Source organism: Echinops telfairi, unplaced genomic scaffold (assembly GCF_000313985.2).
Source record: "Echinops telfairi isolate 266 unplaced genomic scaffold, ASM31398v2 ScPeMD7_21;HRSCAF=78, whole genome shotgun sequence".
Lineage (NCBI taxonomy): Eukaryota > Metazoa > Chordata > Mammalia > Afrosoricida > Tenrecidae > Echinops > Echinops telfairi.
Genome location: NW_022103918.1, coordinates 7451359 through 7475156, shown reverse-complemented (window position 1 = coordinate 7475156; position 23798 = coordinate 7451359). Strand labels below are relative to the sequence as shown.

Genomic DNA, 23798 nt, shown 5'->3' with positions numbered 1-23798 from the left:
TAGCATGCCATATTGAAACATTTTATCCTGTGTTTCCTGGGAGATGTCCAAGATTTGCAAATCTCAGAATTTACAAATACACATTTAATTTCATTTCCCCCGTCCAATTTAAGTACCAAGCTAAATCAAGGTTGCCCTCTGATGTAATGTGAATTCTGAAATTAAAGTGCCAAAGAGCAATGGCATTAAAAATATTAAGGAAACTGGGTTTCTTTTCTGGTTCTGATCTGAAGAGGTTATTTAATTATCTAACTTCTGGTATACTTTTTTTATAAAGTGAGAGAGCTAAATTCGTTGATCATTGATTCTTCTTCAAGATCTAAAATTCCATTATTCCATGTGGCCAATTTTTAGCAAATAAATATTACCATGGCCCAACATTAATCATTTTCATGACTTGAAGGGAACACTTCACAGATAATTTTTCAAAAGCTATGATATCAACTCCTTGTTGATGGAATATTGTAAATTTGACTTTTACATGTCCAGTTTACTTTTGAAAGCCATTTGTGGACAGAATCCACAGAATTCTCCTAGCTGCTTTAGAGAATTTGATGTGTGTTTTTTTTTAAAGGAAGGTCAGGAGAGTAGCACAATAGGAACTGGAAGTCTGGATGTTACCCAACTCTTGAAAAAAGAATGAAATCTTTGGTAGTAGCACGTGCTAAGCCTAGGTTTACAAATTGAACTTGTTAAATCTCCTGGCCTGAGCCTTTCAATGCTTGATGCATACATAGATTGATGTATAGGTGTTTCCAATTTTGTTTGAATTTAAATAACAACCAGTCAATATAAGGATAAAGTTCTCATTAATTTTCTGACTAAAAATGTCATTTCCATTCCCAGAGATAATGCATATAATCCAGGACCTTCCCAAAAGGAGTTATTACCATAACTGACAAAATGCCAATGTTGCTCATTCCTTTTCATCCTTGGAGTTTATTTTTTATGATTTGTGTACAGAAATATGTAAATAGATGAATAGTACATATAATTGTGCTTAAAATGTCTGTAACTTTAAAAAATTTATCTGTAAGCTTATATACAATGTTTCTAACTCCCACAGAGAAGCAAATATAAGATTTATAGAGATGTTGATAATATGAGGCAATCCCAGTGAACATGAAACAAACAAAAAAAGAAATACGCAACTTATCTGAATCAATTCACAACAGTCACGAGAATGAAACTCTCCACAAATTGAATATTACTCATAGCTTCCCATCTTGCTGAAAATTAAAGCCAAATCTATCACATAACCGACCTAACCCCAAACCCACCCCAATGCCAGGGAGTTGAATTTGGACACATCCCAATCCAAAGTACAACTGCTGCGTTGTGTTTCTAAAGTTGCCTTCTTCACATCTTTCTCCCACTGAGCAGCTAGCTGTTGGGTTCAAAACACCAACCCCCCAGTTAGCAACAGTGAGCCCCCGGGGATCCGTGTCATTCATTGCCATCAAAATGATTCTGACTCAGACTGACTCCATGGGGAACAGGGTTGTCATGGCTGTCACTTTCCAGGAGTAAATCAGCAGGCTTGTTTCCTACGGTGCCTTTGGGTGGATTCACATGGCCAATCTTTGGTTGAAGAGAGTTGAGCACATAACCCTTTGTGTCACCCAGAGATTCCAAGGCCTACAAGACAAACTGTATATAATTTCCCTGCTACTGCTTCTCTCTTTGAGGGAAAAGATGAGGCTTTCTACTGCCAGAAAGACTTACAGCCTGAAAGACTCCAAGGGGCAGTTCCACTGTCTTACAGGATTGCTGTGAGGCAGCATCAACTTGATGGTAGTGGGTTTGTTTTGTGTTTAGGTCTCCCACGTACCACTCAAACCAAAATGCAAACTCAGTCAGCTTATTAAAAATCTCTTTATTTGTTTTCATTGATATCTTATAGAAAATTTTATGAAGCTATATATCAAATTGCATACACTTCTTCAGTAGTGTTTCCAATTGTCCTCCTACAGGTCTCCTCCTCCACTTCTCAGTATGATGGGTTTACTTTCTTGTCTTGCTCAGTGTCTGCTGATTTTACTAGAATGTAAGTTTGTAATGGCAATCATTTATTTTGCTTTGTTTGCCTTATGGATCTCCCCTTTCAAACCTGAATATATGACACATAGTAGGTACTCAATAAATATTTCAAAAGAAAGAAAAATGAAATGCTACCTCTTAACTTGTTCATGTGGCCTTCCCTGAAGCATGCCATGAGAAGCCTCTAGTTGATTTATATGGCAACATATATTTCTTTCATCTCAAACCATTTAGGTACTTGAAAGAACAGGCTTCAATTCTTTATTCTTTCTTTATTTTTTTTTAACTTCATTACCAAGAACACATCCTTGTAGGGTGAGTGCAGAGTATGGAATTTCTGTCATATGACACTGAGGAAGAAGGCTACCCAGAATCAGATAAAGTAAATGGGTATTTGGACTCAGAATATGTAATTATTTAAAGCAAAACATTCCTCTAAACCTAAGAAAGAAATCACTAGAAAAAGTGTTAGAAACTGGTTTTATAACTTACTTGGGGATTCATTATTTTCATAGGTTTCCTCCTCAGTTGCTACTTCTTCTGCCTCTTCTTCTGGGTCATCCGTGTCTCCTGACTCATCACTGTCTTCCACCCACCTCCCTGGCATTAGTCCTGCTGAGTCATAGGAGTTGCACAGAGGACCCACGATGTGAGAGATGAAGGATTCCTGGAGATTGGCCAGCTGAGGCGCAGAGCGGTCCATGAACGGGCTGATTGGCAGTCCCAGACTGGCCTCCTCATCTCCCTGGAAATAGGAAGTCAGCAGGATTAGTTGGTGGAAAAGTTAAATGGACAAGTTTAAAATGCAAGTCAGGCAAGTAAGTATTTGCCAGGCATCTATGAAGAGTAGATAAAAAATACCCAAACTCTTTATTTGATTGCTGAGGGATTCCAATCATTGAAATTCCTGAAGAAACGCTTTTTTGCCATTTATCACTCTGGTGACCTTAAGTTTTTATCTTTTTTTTCAAGATGAAATATGAGAAGTGGTTCTAATATTTCAGTTGATCATGTTTCTTATCATACTAGCCAATATCTCTTATGTTAAAAGATAAATGCATCATAAAACATAGTACTAGGATTTTTTTTTCTCCTAGAAAAAAGCGGGGTCTTTTATTAAACAAATATTTATTTTAGCATATTTATTTTTTGACCTGGCTGCTAGAAGCTTAAAATGAATTATTGCTCAATGAATGTTACCACTTAATCCTAGATTTTGGTTGGATTTTCTTTTGGAAGAACATGATTTCTGATATTAATTTTTTTATCCATATGTATTACATAATTATCATATTATGTTAAACAGCTTTAAATATTTCTGAAAAATAAAAAGAACATACTGTAGACCAGAAATTAGCTAGGAAAAGTAATGAAGGTTGTCAACAATGGTTAGGTCTATGTTGTGGGATTCTAATTAGATTTTCTTTATCTGCCATTTTAAATATCACATTTCAGTTATAATTATAGGCCAATCATTTTTCTAGGAAAGATAGAATATTAATTTTTTAGAAGGACAAAACTGTTATTCTATACTGAGTCTTTGTTGCTGTTGTTTTCTTTTTTATTATTTTTCTCACTTTTATGGCATACAATTCATATAGGACACAATTCAATAGTTCAATCACATCAAGAAGATTTATACCATAATCACCACAATCAGTTTTAGAACATTTTCCCCATTCTTGTATTCATCTTTATTAGTTCCTCATTCGCCCTGCCCCCCTACCGCCCCTGGGACCCCCCATGGAACCATTACTACAGTTATTGTCTCTCTGAATTTTATATACACAAAACACTGAAATACAGACAAAAGCTAACAAGAATAATAAAGTAAAACAAATACAAGCTTCAATAGAAAAGAAACAAACTATCAAAAATTAGAACACATTTAAATGGATTATAAGGAAGATTAAGTAAGGGTGCTAATATGCAACAATCCACTTTGCAATGCATTCTGCAAGTTATCAAGGCTGTTTACATCCCTGGTCCACGAGCAGAGTGGTTTCACCAGAGGCTTAATCCACATGTATTTCCCTCTGTACTCTTCTTCTTCTTCTTTTAACTGATACAGCTTTAAAATGAGTCAAAATGGATATCAAATGATAAGATATTACATTTTGATCTAATGACATCTGCCATAATCAACTTTATAATACTCTCTGTCTGAAAACAGGACTATCCACATCCTTGAACTGTGATCGAGGGTGATTCACCGGAGGTTAAGTCCATGTGTAGACCCTGACCATGGATGTGGGGCTTCCACTGTTATCCACATACTTCTGAAAACCAGAGGGTCACAGTTCAAGCTCTGATGACATGCCCTTCTTTAGATGTGAATTTTATTATTTACAATCCTTGGCTCACACAGGCTGGTTTGTTTATATCGGAGTCTTATCTCCCACAAAAGCCTCTGTCATCTCTTTCTAAATTATGTCCAGGGATAGGCAATTTACTATATCACAAAGCTATCTCATGCTACTTTTGGATGCCTTTAGTAAATACACGGAGTCCTGGTCCCACAGTGGTTATGCATTGAGCTGCTAACCTCAAGGTCAGCAGTTCAAAACCACCAGTAGGTTCTCTGGAAAAAGATGAGTATTTCTACTCTCATAAAGAGTTATAGTCTTAGAAACTGACAGGGGCAGTTCTACTCTGTCCCATAGAGTCGCCATAGGTCAGATTTGCCTCGATGATAGTGAGTTTGTTTTCTAGTAATACACATTCATTTCTGGCTGACTTTAAATTTAACTCCCCATAACCTTTCAAAGTAGCCCTGGTGGCATCATGTTACATATTGGGCTGCAAACCACAAAGTCAGCAGTTTGAAACCCCTAGTGGCTCCTTAGGAAAAAGATAAGGCTTTCCACTCCCATAAAGAGCTACAGTCTCAGAAACCCACAGGGGCAGTTGCATCCTGCCCTATCGGATCACTATGTGTTGGAATCAACTTCAAGGCAGTGGGTAGAGTTGAATTGCTAATTTCGATGGAATACTCATATTCATACCCTTTTTAGATAAGTAAAGAGGGAAAGAACATTTCTTATAAATTAGACCTTGTGTTAAGTATATAACTCATCTTTTTATAATCTCTACCTATGCAATGATAAACTTAATCTTAAGTTTGTATGTAAATCCTTTAAGCATTGGGAGACAGTTATTATTTCACCTCCATTTTCTGGCAGTTCAAATATCTTCACTTCCGTCATGTACATTTGTGTCAGGAATGCTTGTCCTTTGCCCACGTTCCTGTACCAACCATCCTTCTTATGCATTCACAGAGCTGAGCACAATGCTTCAAGGATAATCTGATCAGTGTAGGGTTATGTATGTACTTATGTTTTGTGTTAGATTTTTTGGTAATGTGTTTATTTTTATATTATCATGTCAAATAAAATTCCCCCATTTTTAATCTATTATTTATTGCTGTTATAACTTTATCAGAAAAGAAAATTATCTCAATTAGATAAAGGTATTCCTCCATGTAAGTGAGCACCAGTTTTCAGCATCATAAGTAATTCTTAATAACATTATAATAAATAGCTTCAAGAAGTTGTATTATCTTTCAATTCCACTCTTCAATGAACTTTTTGAAGTCTGCTGGTACTAATATTTCATGAAGTGATTCACTATCTCAATATCTTCCACTTTGCCGATGGTTGCAGATAAACGTGATTTTAGAGTTTTATGGTTAGAGTTTAATCCAAATTTTGATATCTGTCATTTTCTATCCTCTGATAGAAATTTGATAGAATATTTTCTGACTTAAGTATGTTTATGAAATAAAATGAGCACTTTATAGCCCTTGAAAGTTTTCATGAGTTCACAAATAGAATAGCTATCTATTGAAAAGTGATTTACCTGTTCATAAAATTCATTGACAATCCCCTCTGTCCACTGAAGGTGGAGCTCCTTACACTTAGCCGGTCCATTGATGTCAGCCAACTTTATGCACATCTGACAAACCAGCAGACGATCATTTTCATTGGTCCAATCGATTCCAACCTCATCATTGACCTATGGGAGGGCAAAGTTAAAATGTGTTTTGCCTCAGGGACAGAAAATGTTTGCTGGAGAGAAAAAAATAAAATGTTCTTCATCTTCCAACCATTTAGAGATCAAAATATTAGGTATTGTGGAATTTACCCATATTTAAAATATTGTTAATGGTATGCATGAATAATAAAATGGTATACCAAAAGGGAGAACAATGAATAATGGATAAAATATTTAATTACTAATAAAAACTTGGCCAATAAATTCTGTTAAGATTGGCATATGCCATCAATTAACATCAAAGTAATATAGTCACAAACAATCTTTTATTAAATTAAGATTTAGGGCATTTATATTTAATGCATGCAAGTTTGTTTCACTTTTTTGACTTGTGCTACGACCAGAAACTTATGTCAGTAGATTATAAGGGATGAAAGAAAATTAAACAAAATGAAAAATACCAAAGCTAGAGTTAGATGTTTCCTCCTCCTCCTCTGTAGCACAAAGCAAATTGTACACAGTTAGCATTACAGCGTCTAAGATTTCCAGACTGGGGCCCATGGCTTTGCATCTGCTTCTGACTAAACATCGCATGTTCACATTTGACACCCAACAGTCAACATCAATGCGTTCTGTTCAAGACTTTTGTTTTTTGACATTTCCCAATTGTGGCCATAAAACGAAGACTGGTACCAGCCTGCTTACCTTGGCATTCAATTTGGCTACGAAGTCAAAGTGTTTCTTCAGGTCAGTGGCCAAAATTGCTTCAATGACAAGGAAACGGAAATGCTTGAATTCCACATGGTCCAGGTGAACTAAGAAGTTATATTCTGGCCGGGACATGAAAAGGTTCCATGCAGCAGCTGCGTGATGGTTCTCCAAAACTGAACGATCGTTATATAGCACTGCCTAGACAAATATGCAAGAGAGTTATAAGTTCAATTTTAAAGTAAATTATATAAATATATATACGAGAGTTTGCAATGCTTTTTGATCTTGTTATTTCTTATGAAACTTGCAAAGGTAATCTTGCGACTCCTAGTTATTTAAGATTCACTTATTGCTGCACATGTCCCTAAAAGAAAGTCATTTTTCTTCTAGTTTCATTTTCTTAAAAGATATAATTTCCTTTCCTTGAAACAATATTCTAAATTCTTGCAAGTGAGGACTATAAGCCTATCATAAAAGAGTTAGTTTTTCAGATTTCTTTGTAGGACACAGTAATTTAAGCATTTTAAGAAATATATATATTTCTTAAATATATATACATATATATATATATATATATAACAGTTTCGAGGAGATGCAGTTATATTCTGCTTATGGCATGAGAATTACCTTACTTACATACATGAGTATTTAGCTAATAAGTATGAATGGACTCCTGAATAAACCCACAATTAATACTCTCACCCACAATCAGCCATAAGTAATGTTACCCTGTCTTCAATCATTGAGAATATAGAGTGAGTGTCTGTATATGTGGAACTCTCTGATGGATGCCTCATGGGAAGAGGAAATCACTTATCAGAAGCTTGAAGATGAATGTGAAAGATAGGCTATGGGGGGTGGGGGGAAAGGCATAAGAACAAGGAAAGATTAAGCACATGGAAATTAATATTGGGGTAAATAAAAATGCATAGGGTATTGGAAAATGGTGCTGCAAAAGGATTTGCCTGGTTATCTTTAGCAAAAAGAAAAGGGCACGATGAAAGAAGGTAAAGTTAGTAGCAGACATGTGTATCTATCAGAGCAATTGTAAGACAATGATTTGAGAAACATTCTGTGCTAGTCTATAACACGGGCTATGGGGAAGAATGGTAGTAGGGAAGGAGAAAAACGGCAAAGAAGAAAAAAAAGGTAAATGTAGTACCAGGCTAGCTTCAACTTCTCTAGAAAATAGATCAGAAAATCTGGGGGCATTCATTAACATGTATGCAGGCAAAGGAAGAAGGAGGTGGTTGAGTTTGATTGTATAAACGCCACACTGACAAACCTGCTGCTCTCGAATAGATTCCGATGCCCAGCGACCCTACGCAGGGTTTATCGGACTGTAGACTTTTCTGCAAGCAGAGAGCCTCATCTTTCTCATGTGGAGTGACTGATGTGACTGAACTGTGGTCCTTGTGGTTCGCAGGCCACCACTAGCCCATCAGGGCTAAGAGATCACTGATTTCGTTTTGCCTTAGACTAAATATACATCAAAATGAACTTTTTAAAAGTTATTCACTATTTTTTGTGTGTGTGAGGGGGCTACCTCCAGGTTAAAAATATTTAAGTGCCTTCAATAAGTGAAGTGAATAGATTTTTAACTTCCATTAACCAACTAATAAGCCATAAGAAGCATAATGATAACAAACATATTCTGAAGGAATGGGATTTATATATCACGAGGGCTTCCAGTATTTCTTCAAAGTCTAAGAGAGATGCAGTCTCCAGTCTTTTCAGAAAGGGACTTTGTAGAGGTTGGGTTTTCTTTCTTCAGGAGGCTCATTCATACAAGTAGTTTTCCTTCTTAAGAATAAAACTGAAAAAAAATCCCCATAGATAATAAAGTTACATACCAATTATTAATCTTAGAACCATGACATATTTTTAGAATTAGCAAAGTCTCTGAATTTTTTTCACCGATGACTAAATATAGTTTAGGAGACCTTGCGGCATAGTGGTTACATGTTGGGCTGTGACCAACCAGGTCCGTAGTCACAAAGCCACTAGCGGCATCTCTGGAGAAAGACTGGGTTTTCTACTCCTATAAACAGTTAGAGTTGGGGAGACCCACAGGGCCAGTTCTTCCCTGTCCTATGGGGTCGCTGTGAGTCAGAGTTGACTCAATGGCAGTGAGTTTGGTTTGGTTTGAGATATAACTTGGCTTATATTTACTTGGTGTTTATTACAAGTCAAATTTATAAAATTAATTTTCTTTGGAGAAACGTCTGCCTTGGATTAATTTCCTTCTCATCAGAATGCAAAGACCTTACCTGAGGAGCACTAGTTGCCACCAGAAAGGCATTCGTCCTTCCTGGGTGGTCGTAATCGTGCATGGCTGCAGCCACGTACAGTGCCATCAACTCCAGGGCAGGGATATTCCCAGAGAGGCATCCATATTTATCGTCTGGCACACTGTACATTTTTGAGAAAACATATCCCATATGTCCATGTGTACATCCACTGTCAGAATCTGAGAAAACAGAAGCAATAGAAGTTGTTAGTACCTTTGGTGTTCTTAAAAATAAAGAAAAGTCCACATACTCTTTCGCTTCCTCTAGCTTTCCCAAGGGAACGTGAATGTCCTTTAGAAAATACCTGAATCACTTGCTGACCCGTGATCATTAATCACAGTTGAGAGTCCTGGAATAGGTTGCGTGGTAAGATACCAAACAGCATGTAAGACATCCGTGGCATGGATTCTGTTATGATCTGTAACCAATGCAAAGGAGTAAGTCATTCCACTGTGAACTGTGGGGTCCAAGGACTAAGAGTGCCACCTACTGGATAAACAATTTAGTCCTAGCATTTTAATACCCCACTGAAAGCCAACTGGACTTTCTAGGACAAATACTCTTTGATTACTCTTCCACAACACCATAACATGCGTAGTTACAAGAAAAACAACAACAGCACTCAAAACATTCATTATGCATGCAGATGCCAGAAGTGGAAATATCTGTGTACACAGTCTACTGGAAATGTGTGTCCATAGTGAACTCACTATGTGATATGACTGCAATGTTTACTCTATAATTGTTTCCATGCTACTGCAAAACACGATGTCCAGGACCAGAATTTAAGAAAGACCAATGATATTCTTTAAGTTAGACCAATGGCCCATAGTATCCACTATGCCATATCTTATAAATGGTACCCAAACAGAATCTATCAATAGAATATTATGCTATTCTTGGATACCAAACTTAAACCACTGAAACAAAAAAGAATACTGCATATATATATATATATATATATATATATATATCCATCCCACAAAGCAAACTTGAAAACATATATATATATATACACTCCCTGATCTAGAAATTCTAAATCGAGGATAGGTCTAAAGAGAAATTTTCTTTGAATCATAATGTAGGAAGTTGATACAATTAGAAAAGTAAAAGTTACGGAAATACCGTATATACTCGTATCTAACCCAAGTTTTCAGCACACTTTTAATGAAGTTTTTGTGGTAATATTAGGTGCCTTAGCTGATATTTGGGTCGGCTTATACTCGAGTACATAGGTAAATAAATTTTCCAGTTAAAGTATCATTAAAAGGAGGCTTGGTTGTGCTCTTAGGTAAGCACCGTACTGAGAATCTAAAGGTCAGTGTTCAAATCCACAAAATGCTCCCATGACGATTTACATCATCGGAAACCCTAGGTAGGGACACTACGAGCCAGAATCACCTTGACAGCAGTGAGCAATGCTATTGCACCATGACCGAACTTCCAGTGTGCTGCTCTTGGCTCACCTCCTTTTCCTAGTGCAATTATTCCGGTTTTTCTGACCCTCCACTAAACTTTATTGACTGATGTGCTGTATCTTACATGTTCTAACTTTATAGGTTTTATTTCTACTAGCCACTCAAAATGGAGTTTCCTTCTCTAATATATTCGTTTTCTAAATAATACTCAAGAAATGAGAGGAGAGAAACAGAAGAGACATGAAAAATAACCATGGAGGTATGGAAGAAACACCTTTCCTGACTCTTGCCAGGCAAGATAGAAGAAAGTTAAAATATCTGTGGAGTTGGTGGCATTTAGGTAGATGGGTGTCAATAGAACTTCTTTTCCTACATTTCTGGAAACTCTTAGAGCAGTCTTCAAGTGAGGCCAAGCAATGAACTTAGGCCAACCTCACAGGCACTCAGCCAAGGGGCCCAGCTGCGAGTTCAAGAGATCTCAGGTTGAGAAACAAAACTAGTTTCCAAAGGAAGAAATATCAAAACCTGTGCTGCTGTATGTTTGCTAGAGATTAATACGATCATAGTGTACTTCAAAGAGCAATTTTTATTACAATTGGGAGTTTATAGTCCAAAGTATAGACTAGCTCAGAAAATTTCAATTTTAACAATTAAATTTTAAGTTGAGTGTGCTAGTATTTTCTGGACATGGGACAGAGCTGTCTTTGTCTCTGCTTGACTCCAGGGAGCTGCTTAAAGCTTTAAGTTTCAGTTCCTTCTCATAGAAATGTGGAGATAATATCAGCACTTACTTTACATAACTGTCAAGAGGGCATAGACAGAAACACCTTTTAAAGTGTCGGACACAGAGTAGGTTTACAATTGTTGATGGAACTTATTCATATAAAATAAATTGCTGCTGCAGAACAAGATGGTGATTACCAGCTCTCTCCCGAATCATCTGCAGTGACAGGAATCAAGCGGTGAAAGGAGAGCTCTTTAAGTCCTTGGGGAAGCAAAGGACAGCGATGGGCCGTCATCAGAGAAAAATGGGGGACCAGGCATAGCGTTCGCACTGCTGGGGGGAGCCTGTTTGTCAAGATCTTGTCCTTTTCCTCCCTGCACGTCAAGAATACTACTGCATGGGTAATTACTCTTATCCAGCAAGTCAGAGAAACCCGAATATGAGCTCAGCCTTACAAAGGGTGGGTGGGCATAGGGGAGCTCGGTCCTGGGTGTGGACAGACAGAAACAAAGACAGGCAAACTGGGAGGTCGGAGCCACGCTGCTCCATGTCCCGGCTCTCACCCTCACAGCTCGGGGGACCTTATTGGTAATTTTTACAATCTTTGAAGGCACAAATAATCCCATCGAAATAAGTTAGTTCAGAAAATAAAAAAAGAAGTAACTGCTTCCAAATTCATTTCAGAAGGTGAACTTGACAGAGAGTTGACAAAAGGTTGGTGGCTGCAATGGATCCAGAGGCTCTTCAGACAACAGGCTGAGGGAGAGCCTTCTGAGCGGTCACCGCCTGCAACACCTGACACTGCACACAGGGGCTGCCCTGGGTTAGAATCTACACACAACAGTGAGAAACAACAACAGTAGAATCTGCTTTAACCGTAAGACCGACGTGGTATTTCTTTAAATTATATAGTGTTTGGTTTTGTTTTTGGCTTATGCTAGGGGTCTAGGTGGTGCAGTGGGTGTGTTAGGCAGTGAACCACAAGGTCAGCAGCTCACAATTATGAGCCACACCAAGGCATAGGGGCGAGGCATTCCACTCCCGTCAAGACACAGCCTCCCAAGCCCACAGGGGCACTTTGACCCTGTGCTGCACGGTTGCCGTGAGCCAGAACGGACACTGAATTGATGGCAGTGAGGGTGTTTTTGGTTTATGAGGAGAGGTTCAAGGTGAAACAATAGCCAATCAAATCTGTTTGTGTAAATCTACGCGACGAAGGATTACATCATCACCTGCCACTTATGCAGAAGCAATCAATAGCATGTTGACGAAACAGACCTTTACCTAGTAAAGGTTCCCCAGTGGCACAGTGCGTAAAGCACTGAGCTTCTAAGCAAAAGGCCAGAGGTTCAAACCCATTCCCTGCTCGGTGGGAGAAAGAGGTGGGAGCATGCTTCTGCGGGCAGTTTTTCCTCTGCCCTATTGGGGTTCCTATGAGCTGGAACAGACTCAAATACCATGGGTTTTGGTTTGATGTGCAACTATTGTGCCCAATGCTATTATCTTTGTTGCTTTTTTCAGTAACCCTCTGGTAACCCAATATAGTTCAGTGTCCACTCTATATGATAGTTATATAGAAGCCACAGGCTTCTATAGAACACACATGGGTACTCCACAAAACATAACTTTTCTCGCTCTCTATGGTGGACAACTGAGAGGGATCGAGGGTGCTCTCAGAGTTCTTCTATGCTTATCCTCAAACTCATCACCCTTCCTTTATCTCTGCCTTCTAAACAACCTTCTTTTCCAGTCTCATGCCCACCTGGCCACACCCTCTCCCTCTTGACAACACAGAAACACGCGTGCACACACCAACACACCACACGCCCTACCTCTTTCTCAGTCTGCCCATCTCCCTCTTCTCTCTCGATACACTTGTTTTCTCAACTTTCTCCTTAGCCCTCAAGGACAGAGATGAAGGGGGCTGCTATGGAGGGTGGGAGTTGTATGTAAATTTTATAGCCTTCTAGACCCAAATTTACAGATTTTTCAGTTCAAAACTCTGCCTAAGCTGAAATGTACCACATATGGTGAGGGAAAGTACTAGCAAATAGAAGCATTACCTTCATCTTTTAAATTTGTTTCTTTAAAATATAGGCAGTATATATTATAATCTTGCTACTCCTCTCATTTGCACAGTGTTACTTGATCATGTAGCTTTAAAAAAATCAATGTACACCTTATGTTGCTTCACTGAACCGTAATGAACATAAACTGAGCAAAATTAGTCCCATCTCTGCCATTAAATAGCTACCTAATCCCAGCAAGCTATGAGACAGCTTCCTCATCTCTCAAACTTGAAAACTGGGCATGACAGGTGGTAAGAAGAATCTAGTTAGATATAGATATGTCTTTTAAAATAGGAGGGTAAAAAGCACTCTCAAAACCAACTGTGAGTCTATGAATTAACTAATGCCTTCATTCTTGAAAGGGACTATAAATAATATGTACAAAGCATGGATATCTCCCAACATAGTTCAGCACCAACTATATCTGATTTGTCCTAATACTTATTGAACAAATAGGTTTGTAACACATGTCTACCCGTGAGTGAGCTGAGTTGACGACGCTACCTAATGCGACTCCTTGAAGTGCGTTTGCAGCGAAGCCCGTGAGAGACAGTCCGCAAGGCCCACCTTGTGTTCTGGGTCTGGTCCCATTCCCTTTGCCAAGGGCAAGTCTTACGACTTTCTGATCACTCCTTTCAGTGGGCGACTCCTGGGTTTTCTTTTCCAGACAGGTTTCTGTCGTACACAGTTTCTACTTTCCAGTTACAAATTTAAAAGCTGTCCCACTTTCTCTCTTCTCTAATTGTTAAAGACTTAACTACAATGCTGATAAAAATTTAATTTCTAATATTTTAGCTCATCTTCATATTAATCTAACCCCATCTTCACGTTCCTTAATCATTAGACCCTTTTTTTATTAATATAGACTTTAATTTCAGATGGAGCTATTAGAAATATAATTATGAGAAAACATTAGAATAACTAGACAACCAATTTTGTACATACTTTCTGTAATTAATTATATAAAATGTTTTAAAATATAATTTAGGCTAAATTTAGAACCTCAGCACACACAGATATTTTAAATAATCAGCAAACGAAAGCTTTTCTGTGCAAATAATGTAAGTAAACTCCCTTAGAGAAAGAGTCTACAATAGCTAATAAAACATGAATTTTTACTATGTCAATTAGTTTAGCATGGAATGTGAATGTTTTAGGAAAAACACCTATTCCCTTATGTAAAAATGTAATAAGAAAATGTAAAATAGAGTAATAAAATTTAGAAACTTCCATTTACACTTAAATACTGGCCACTTTTCCCATTATTTAATGATATGTAACTTGAAGCAAAGCTAATAGACATTAAATGTTAATAGATAGCTAAGGTGTCTATCAATGTAAATGGAATTCAGCTACGAATAAATGGTTGCCTATACATTTGGAAATTTAACATTCATTTGGAAATGAAGTCTGATGACTAGCTGTTCTTAAGCATTTTCAGTGGCTTCTTTTCTATAAAAAGCTTATTTATGTATAACTCTTTAACGTCTGAAAAATCACTCACAAAGATGTCAATCACTGGCATTCAACCAGGGAGGGCCCTGGGAGAATGGTATCAATAAAGCGAGGCTTATCTTGAGGTCCTTTCAAGATATTTCCTTTCCATATTTCTCTTCCAAATCCATGGCCCCATCAGCTTGACTTTTCCAAGGGCCTAAGTGCCCGTAAGCTCCAATTCCTTCTATCCAGCTGTTCAACAGATCTCAGCAGTAGAGTCAATTCTTAATTGTTCTTTCTTATATACCCATTCCTATGTAGCGTGTCGATGGCAGTTTGAAAAAGAGCATGTTAATGATGAATCCCTAGGTTAATATGCTACTCTTTCCTGGAAAACCTTTTGTCTTATCTGCATACATACAATTTTTAACTTCAGCACTTGCGTCTACAAAAAGAGGTAAGGATATGAATTCCAACGTGCATAAAAGCAATTTAAAAACTTCAAAGGTAAAAAATGTTCAGTATGAGAAGAGGCAAAACATTTGTTGCCGCGGTGACTTAGAATACTTTTAAGTTTGGGAAGGTGTTTTTCTTTTTAAATGAAAAAAATTAAGGTCTTAAAATTAATATCTTATTGCAGGAAATGGTTGACTCAAATGAAACAGATTTAAGGGAAGTAGTCATTCATTTAGTCAGCCGATAATTAGAATGATATAAAATTTTAACTTTATATTCTCTCATTTTTCTATATTTCTAAGTAACACGCTACAATGTTCTCTTATGACTGCTTCATGCATTACATCTATTCTCTTGAAGTACCATATTTATATACATTTCGATAACATTCCTAGTTTGACTTAAAAGTATTTTCTAAAGTTCTATACATTTTTATAGCATGTAGGACAAATCTGCTTATGTGTTAATTCTAGGGATACTACATATTGAAAACTACTTTTATACATCAGTATTCGAAAGGAACCCTCATAGGCCTGTGCATTAAAGTGATGGGTTGTTTTCTGCAAAGGTGGAAGTTCAGACCCATTAGATGCTCTGAGGGAAGAAGGTGAGTTTGTTCCTGTAAAGACCCTCCATGGGGTCACTATCAGTCCGACATGACTGGAGGGCAGTTGATTTTGGTGTTCAAATTTCTCATTATTAGATATGGCAAACCTCTATTCGCAATGCTCTAAATGCCAAACCTCTGTTCACAATGCTCTAAATGTCGTTCTGTTTTGGGGTCTTCGCCTTTGATTATGTTCTCTCTTTGGGTCTTCATGGTTACCTATTTTAAAATCTCTCCAATTATTTATGTGTCCAAAATCACTTATTGAAAACTCTTTTTAAAAAATCAGCTTACAAAGCAGACCAGCTACAGGGGCAGTGAATTATTTAATGTGATGCTTCTAGCAAAAGTCTCTAATTTCCAACAACTAACCTTTCCCTGCAAGGGTCTGGTAAGAAGATGGTAAAGATACTGATAGGATTCACCTTTGAGTAATTTCAGATAGGATTTCCTGGAGTGCCATCCTGCTGTGTATCGAATGAGCCCTCTGAGAAGCAGAAAGTGGTAACTCATTACCAGGAAGGGCCAGCAGTGGAGCAGGTCCTCTGGGCCTGAGATTCCTCTACAGTGAAGCTGCTGGGTCCAGAAGACTGCTATACCATCAGGGGAGCAGCAGCAGCACCAGGATTTGAAGCATACAACAGAGTGATGGAATTCCCAACCCACGCAGCAAGTGAAGCTGGGTGCTTTTGCACAGGAGACTGACTCACGGAGAGGGGTGCATCTGGACATTTAATTGAGGAAGCTGGACTTGCTGACCCATGGAATTGTAGCCCCCCAGAAGTGGCGCTGAGTGCCTTAAGGCTAGGCCTACTGAAGCGGGATGCCTCTGGTGTGCCTTTCGGGCATTTATTAGCAGACTTGACCAGAACTTTGGTTACAAAGTTCATATGTTTTGATACATAACTCAATATTTCTTCCTGAGAATTTCTCACTGACATTACAACTTCTTAACTTCCTTCATAAACCCTTTAATAATGAATTTTGTCTGATATCAAGGACACTTCAATATTGAGTGACTTAGCTGGGTACCTTCTCAGATGCCAAAATAAAATCTGATTATTTATTTATCAAACACTTAAAAGGCACTTGTTATGTACAAGGCCCTATTATAGCCCATTTAAAAGTATTACCTCATCTGATTCTCACAACTTACAATTAGGAGGATCACATTTAACAGGTAAAGAAAGGAGACATGGAGAGGTGAAGAAAGCCACAAGGCCAGGTGACACAGCAGGTAAGACAATGGCCCACAAACCTAATGTAGGCCATAAATCCTCACCACTACACCCTGTGAGCATGTTCCGTGTCTACCGTGTAGAAGTGTGTGCTAGCCACCCACACTACAGAGATCCAGTGGCACTAGCAAATTCAATAGATTAAAAACTGAAACAAACAAAAACACCCCCAAAATCCTCTTTCACGAGCAACTTATACTTACAAGGAATATCCCTGTATCCAATCTCCAAAGCATGAAAGTAATTCATAAATTCCCTAATTGGAATTTTAAAAGCCTCAAAGAGACCCATGTCTTCAAAAAGCCTGTATGACACCTGTAAAAGAGAAAGTCAAGGCCTTACCAAATACCCTCAGTGGGGGGGGGGGGGATACGTAAAAATAAAAAGAAGAATAAAAAATGTGCGCCTCATCTACCATGTCCACCACTATAGCATATGTAAGTGGGAATAACTACTCCCTGCAGTCCTGAAACTCAGTGAGCTTATCATCTATCTGAAGAGTAGGACATGGGCCTACTTGTATACACAAACCAGTCTATCTCGGAAGCCTTGAACAGGCTCTCGCTTGAAAAAGAAACACACTAAAGGCTTATCACACAGCCACAGTTCTGCTCTATACTTCTGTGATGAGTAAAGATATTTTCCATATTGAAATACAGGAAAAGATACACGGTATTTTTCTCATATCTCATGGGCAAAACATATTTCCATGCAATATATTATTTATTTCTAAGACCTAAGCACTGTAATATTCAAATATAAAAATAAAAGTCATTAGAAAAATTATAGGCAGTAAGTTAGTGTTTATATAGCACATTTTGAGGATTGTGCTAGCAAAATTCTCTTTTGATGAATTCTATGAATTTTAGATTTTTTGACAAGCACGCTTACATATCCATCTATCCCCTTAAAGTATCCATAATATTTTAAATGACAAATATATGCTGTTCAATTTACTTGAAAGTTATGATTTTTTAGTTAATCTCTCCATCAAAGAACCTAGATAGTTGTGGGATAGGATTTATTTTCTTCAGATACCATCCATCCACAAAGCTCTGAGCAACCAAGTAATTATTTATTCAGCAATCATAAGTATGAATGCATATTTCATACCTGACTAAGAATACAGCCACATTTCTTTCCTATCTTTTCCATCAAATCAAAAATCGGAAAATTCCAAGTATTTAGTTGATCCATGATTGAGTCCAGGTTATCCATAACAAGAGGTTCTGGAGCAAGAATCGGCTTGTCCTATAAGGAAGAGTAAAGAAGAAATGATAAAAAACCATTAGAGCATTGGTAATTCTCATTTAACAATGGAGGTTTCCAGAAATAAACGTCTTAAGACTTCATACGAATGAGTTCTCTGAAAAAAAAAAATCAAAATGAATAAGACATGATGCCAAAAGTACGAGAAAAAGATTGTTTGGACCATGAACTTGGCATTGTTTGGTGCTCACTTATCGCTGGTTCATACAAACTACAGCAATTTGGGATTTTTATTCCCAAAGTTAAGGCCGCTGTGATTCAGCCGCACATAGGGATCTGCTTTTTCTGCACACGGTTCTGTTCTTCATTGTATGAGTCTGAGTCATTCTAACTCCAAAGTAACCCCAGGGGACAGTCTGGGTCCAAGGATATCTCAGGATAGCAGTCTGGAATTAAATTTTTTTTATTAAGATTTTGAGCTCTGTTCTATGTTTTCTTCCATTTCCATCAGAATCCATCCATTGCATTCTGATCAAAGTAGTCAGTCCTGATAGTCAGGCCCTATCTAGTTCTTTTGGTCTTAAGGTAGACGGGGTGTGGTATGTGGAGTCTGCTAGCCTTATAGACTAGTTTTGTTTTCTTTATATAAGTATTTGCTTTTCTTCTTTATCATTATTTATTTTCTGGACAAGTAGAGACCAGTAGTTCTATCTTAGATGGCTGCTCTCAAGCTCCTAAGATCCATATACTCTTTGCCAAACTAGGATATAGAACGTAAACCTTATGAAGTATATTGTGCCAAGTGAATTAGCTGTCCCTTGAACGATGGTCCCAAGTCTTCGCCTCAGGCAACCAGTTTTGAAAAGTGCATGGCTGTATCTAAGAGGGATACAAATGCTCTATGAGACCACTGGTATAAAAGAAGAATATCAGGGGGAAAAAAGGTTTTCATCCCAAAAGAAACAGACTTTGATGGTTACTGAGGAGCAAGAGTGGTGAGGGAAATTATAATATAAATATACATTTATATGACATGTAATGTAAATTAAAATATAAATTACTATATAAATCATATATAATATTTTTGCAGAGGCAAAAATAAAATTTTCTCTTAATGATATAAAACACTTTAATAATAAAATATTTGTTTTAATTTATACTCAAATTTTAAAAAAGTATCCATAACTATGTCCCCTATGTGTTTTATAAAAATGTATGCACAACATACCTGAATATACAGTCCATCTATGTGTATATACATATGTACACACATACTTGTATACCTACATACCTACACATGGATTCCTGGTGGTGCAGGGGCTAAAGGGCTTGGCAACTCACTGAAGGGTCAGCGGTTTGAACCCACCAGCCGTTCATGTGAGCAGTATGTGGCCATCTGCGTCTTGGAAGATGACAGCAATGTGGCTTCTACTGTCTAGTAGCTGGAATCATAAGCTGGCCACGGATAGACACGTCTATGTTTGTATACAGACATACTCAACTATACACAGTTCATTTGGAGTTGCTCCAAAATTTAGTACAGGGTTCTTAAAGAAAAATTCATATAAGGACTTTGAAGAACTCTGCAATTATATATAAATAGATCACTTTATAGATTTATATAAATTTGTATAGACCAAGGTTGCATAGTTATACTGGTCTTTCAAGGGAAACCCAAAAGTAGGGAGACAGAGTTCATCACTTCGATCCTAATCAGTCAAATTTATATCAATGCTTCAAAATTAGCATTAATTCTGTAGAATGACAATGGCTACATTTTTCAAGGACCTAAAAAATAATCCACATGCTCTACCACTTCATGAGAAACATGCGCCATGTAAGTTATATTTTAAAAGGAGTCCCAAATGAGAACATTTGTGACACTGGATTTTCAAAAGAAGGAGACAGAAGATAAAATTTGTTAATTAAAATAAGTTTGTCTGATAGCAATATATTTGATTTAAAAGTAGTAAATGAAGTAAAAGAAAAAAAAACAATAGCATCAACGGATAATCACATCGTGGTAAACTATTTCCAGCAATTTTTGTCTCCGCCAAATTAGCCCAAGTGTCCACTTTCATCCTCTTTCAGCGAACCCGTCACACACAAAAGAAGTCACAGCTGCGGCGGCTGCTGGTGGTCGCTAGGTGCTGCTGCGTAGATTCCGCATCAGGGTCCCCAAGTGTCACAGAATGAAACTTCCCTAGTTGAGCTCTTCTCACAACTCTTATATTTGAGTCCACTGAGGCAGTCGCCATGTCAAACCCTCTCCTTGACCGGCTTCCTCTTTTTCACCACCCCTCTACGTTACTAAGCAGGATGCCCTTCTCTGGGGACTGATTTCTCCGGATAACATTCCCAAAGTACATGCGCATGTCTAAGGAGCATTCTGGCTGTACTTTTTCCAAGCAGAAGTCCAAGGTACTTTCAATATTCTTTGCCATCATTCATATTCATGTTACCATAACACGTATGTATCAATTCTTCAGTGGTCTTCCTTACACAATGTCCAACCTTCACTACGGCTTGGCTCAGGCACACCTTAGTCCTGCAAGTGACATCCTTGCTCTTTGACACTTTAAAGAGATCTTGTGCAGCTGCTTCCATGAGCATCGATTGTGTCTCTATGTAAAACAAAGTCCTGGCATCTTCAATCGCTTCTCTGTTTATCGTTATATCGTGCTTTGGCCCAGTTGTGAAGATTTGGTTTTCTTTATTATACTGAGTCAAGAACTCCACGTCAGCTTTACGTTGAGTGAAGCAATCCGTTCTGGAGGCTACAGTCCTGGATTTTATCAGCAAGCCCTGCAAGTCCTCCCTGTGTTTTGTTAGCAAATGTAGGTTCTCTGCATATGACAGGCTGTTAATTAAGCTTGCCCTCAATCTTGAATATTTAAAACACGTATGCCATAGCTTCCAGCATCACAACTCCACTACTAGGTTCTGACAACCTGACAGAGGAGTGTCAGGAATAAGACTACGGGTTTGTAACAGGCAGCAAGTATCACTATAAACTTAGTCTAACATAACAAAGAAATTAATATTAGGCTACCCTATCAATCAATAAGGTACTAGAGGAAAACCTGCAGGAAAAATGCCAAGACAACTAATACATATATTTCTCTTATTTATACCTATAATTATCCTACCATTTAAAATATTTAACATTTGTTCAGAATGAAATTCTATAAAATCACCTAAGGAGTGCCCATCTTTTTTACTGTACTACGACATGTCTGAAATCAGTGGTGGAGATTTTCATATTTACATTTTTAATCACTCGGTAATAGATCCACTAAGAGATCAATGGTACGCTGATAACACTGATAAGTGTAAGGGTGAGGCTCTAATACCCATGCTTCCAATGAGGGATCTCTGCAGGTCTAAGGATTCAGGACTCTACAGCGGCATCTAGCTTTGTGGTAGAAGCCAGTGACACAAGCATAGGAGGGGTTGAGTGGCACAAGGTTACCAGGAATAGCATGGTCTCCGGGGTGTAGGTGCCACAAGCTGACCCTTTCCTCAGTGGTTCTCTCGTGCACCCCGTCTCATCTTCGTTTTGTACAATATCACTGCTGTCACTGTTGTTATTGGTTTCATAATCAGAGGTAACTTGAGCTGCGTCATCTGCAATTGAAAAAAACAATCAGCTTCAGTAGGGAAAGGCAGTTCATTAATGCCAGTTTTCCAGAACTGCATCTTGTGGATGCAGAGCTTAGGAAAACACTGCCTTTGGGAGCTTACTCACAAAATGTGAGTGGGGAAAATATATATTTTGAACACACACAACATATAGGAATTAATATGATTTGTGATCTATACAGTAACTTAATAATCCTTGATAATTTTTGATCCATAGTTCAAACTTTAAAAAATAAATCTAGTCATTTTCTCTATCTTTTCCCCCTATCCCTTCCCCAGTACAGTAAACGCACCAACTCGCTGATGCCAACACTGACTGTAGAATGGGTGCCAGCGTGGGAGGAATAAAGCTGACATATCTAGAAATACCATGGCCTGTGGCATATCAAGTGATGGCAGGTATTTAGGACTAGGGGAGGTTTGGTATATCCAATCTGGTTCCCTTGCAGTCTGCGGCTCCCTCCTGTGCATCCTCCTCTTCTGTCTCCTTTTCAGTCAGCTCCAAACTCTGCTACCTGAAGGACTAAGTGTCTGAAGAACAAACTTCTGGGTAAAGGCCTACAAATGCTTCTTGTAATTAAGTTATCTCGTAATTGAGTCGGAGAGCAATTGGCTCCCTACTGTCAAGTGCCACTGAAAGCACTTCATCTGTATCGACAGGTTTAATTCTTTCAGTATACGAGGCAGGTATGATTGCATTGTTAGCCTGACTGTCGGGAGGAAATGGAGGCCTCACACAGCTCATTCATGGTGCTGCCAGAATTTGAACTCGGGAAGAGGAACTGTCGTGTCTGTGCCCTGTCCTTTTGATCAAGTCTAGTTTTTGTTGTTACTGCAGCCGTTGATCGTTTTTGCTTGTTTATTTTACTATTACATTCTGTGTGTGGCCTGTCCTCAGAAACCTTTTGCTTTCTCAAATGGACGGGTTGGTTTTCGTCTTTGTCTTTTTAAATTTGTAAATTTAAAAACTGGGAACATATGTTACTTTTTAGATCAGAACAAATAAAAAAAGGCAACAACATAAAATCAGTAAGGCAATTTCCGTGCTGCCAACCAGAATCTGAAATGAATGACTTACCCCCCGTTCTGCTCGGTGTCCGCATGGCGGCGCTACCCTTCTCCAGCGGCCCGTCAGCAGGATGCCCGTGGGAATATGGTCTGCCACAGCTGGGAATAGTGGAGGAACATATTCAACGGTGAAAATATTCTCATAAAATGATCACAGGTACCTACCAAGCATGTGCACCTTAAGAGAAGGCAACCACTACTTTTGAGTCAATTCCAAGTCATGGGGACCCCATAAGGCTCTCTGAGATGCTAAATCTTTATGGGAACAAGTAGCCTCATTTTTTCCTCTTTTTTTTTTGAGGAATGGCTGGCAGCCCTGCCATGACCAACCCAATGATTAACCCACAGGCCCATACTTGTCCACTAAGACCGATAATAATAATAATTTACATCTAGAAAAAATCGGGGGAAGGGGAAGAAGTGGCAAAGAACAGAATCTTAATACCAAAGGGAGGTATAGAGGCCCACTTCCCCCAAAGCCTCCCCATCACAAAGGGAGATGGAGGGCAAAGAAGACACACTGCCATAGCTGCGGAGGAGATGGAGATGGTGAAAAAGTATAAGCATGGAAAGACAGGCTATTCGCCCTATCCCGACAGTGGCTGAACAGACGCTAAGGCACAGCATGAGCTCTGGGGTGCAAAGGTGCACGCACCTGGACAGGGGAGGTAGGCTACAGAAAGATACTAATGAACAAAGACTTTCGTTTAGTCTATTCCATTGAGAAGTGTTTCATAGAACTTGGAAAATGAAGGTTGTCAGCATGAGGTGCCAGGTAGAAACAAAACAGACTAATAAAAACAGGCCAAGGAGGCATACAGCAGGTCAATAAGAATCATGAAGGATTTCACAGCGTTTGAAGGATGGAGGGTCTTTTTGCTTTCTCAACAGTTTT

General features: G+C 38.3%; 1 protein-coding gene across 2 annotated transcripts in view; it reads right to left on the bottom strand.

The window, feature by feature from the left end:
- Nucleotides 1–23798, bottom strand: part of PDE3A (phosphodiesterase 3A) — a 330465-nt gene that overhangs the window by 21722 nt on the left and 284945 nt on the right. For both annotated transcript variants that reach the window (XM_004713785.2, XM_045288485.1), the window contains exons 7-15: nt 22914–23002; nt 21666–21820; nt 18098–18235; nt 17188–17299; nt 9340–9453; nt 9015–9214; nt 6739–6942; nt 5899–6054; nt 2533–2785 (exon numbers count right to left, since the gene is read on the bottom strand). In XM_004713785.2, coding sequence (XP_004713842.1) covers nt 2533–2785; nt 5899–6054; nt 6739–6942; nt 9015–9214; nt 9340–9453; nt 17188–17299; nt 18098–18235; nt 21666–21820; nt 22914–23002 — 1421 coding nt within the window. The remainder of the gene's footprint in view (nt 1–2532; nt 2786–5898; nt 6055–6738; nt 6943–9014; nt 9215–9339; nt 9454–17187; nt 17300–18097; nt 18236–21665; nt 21821–22913; nt 23003–23798) is intronic.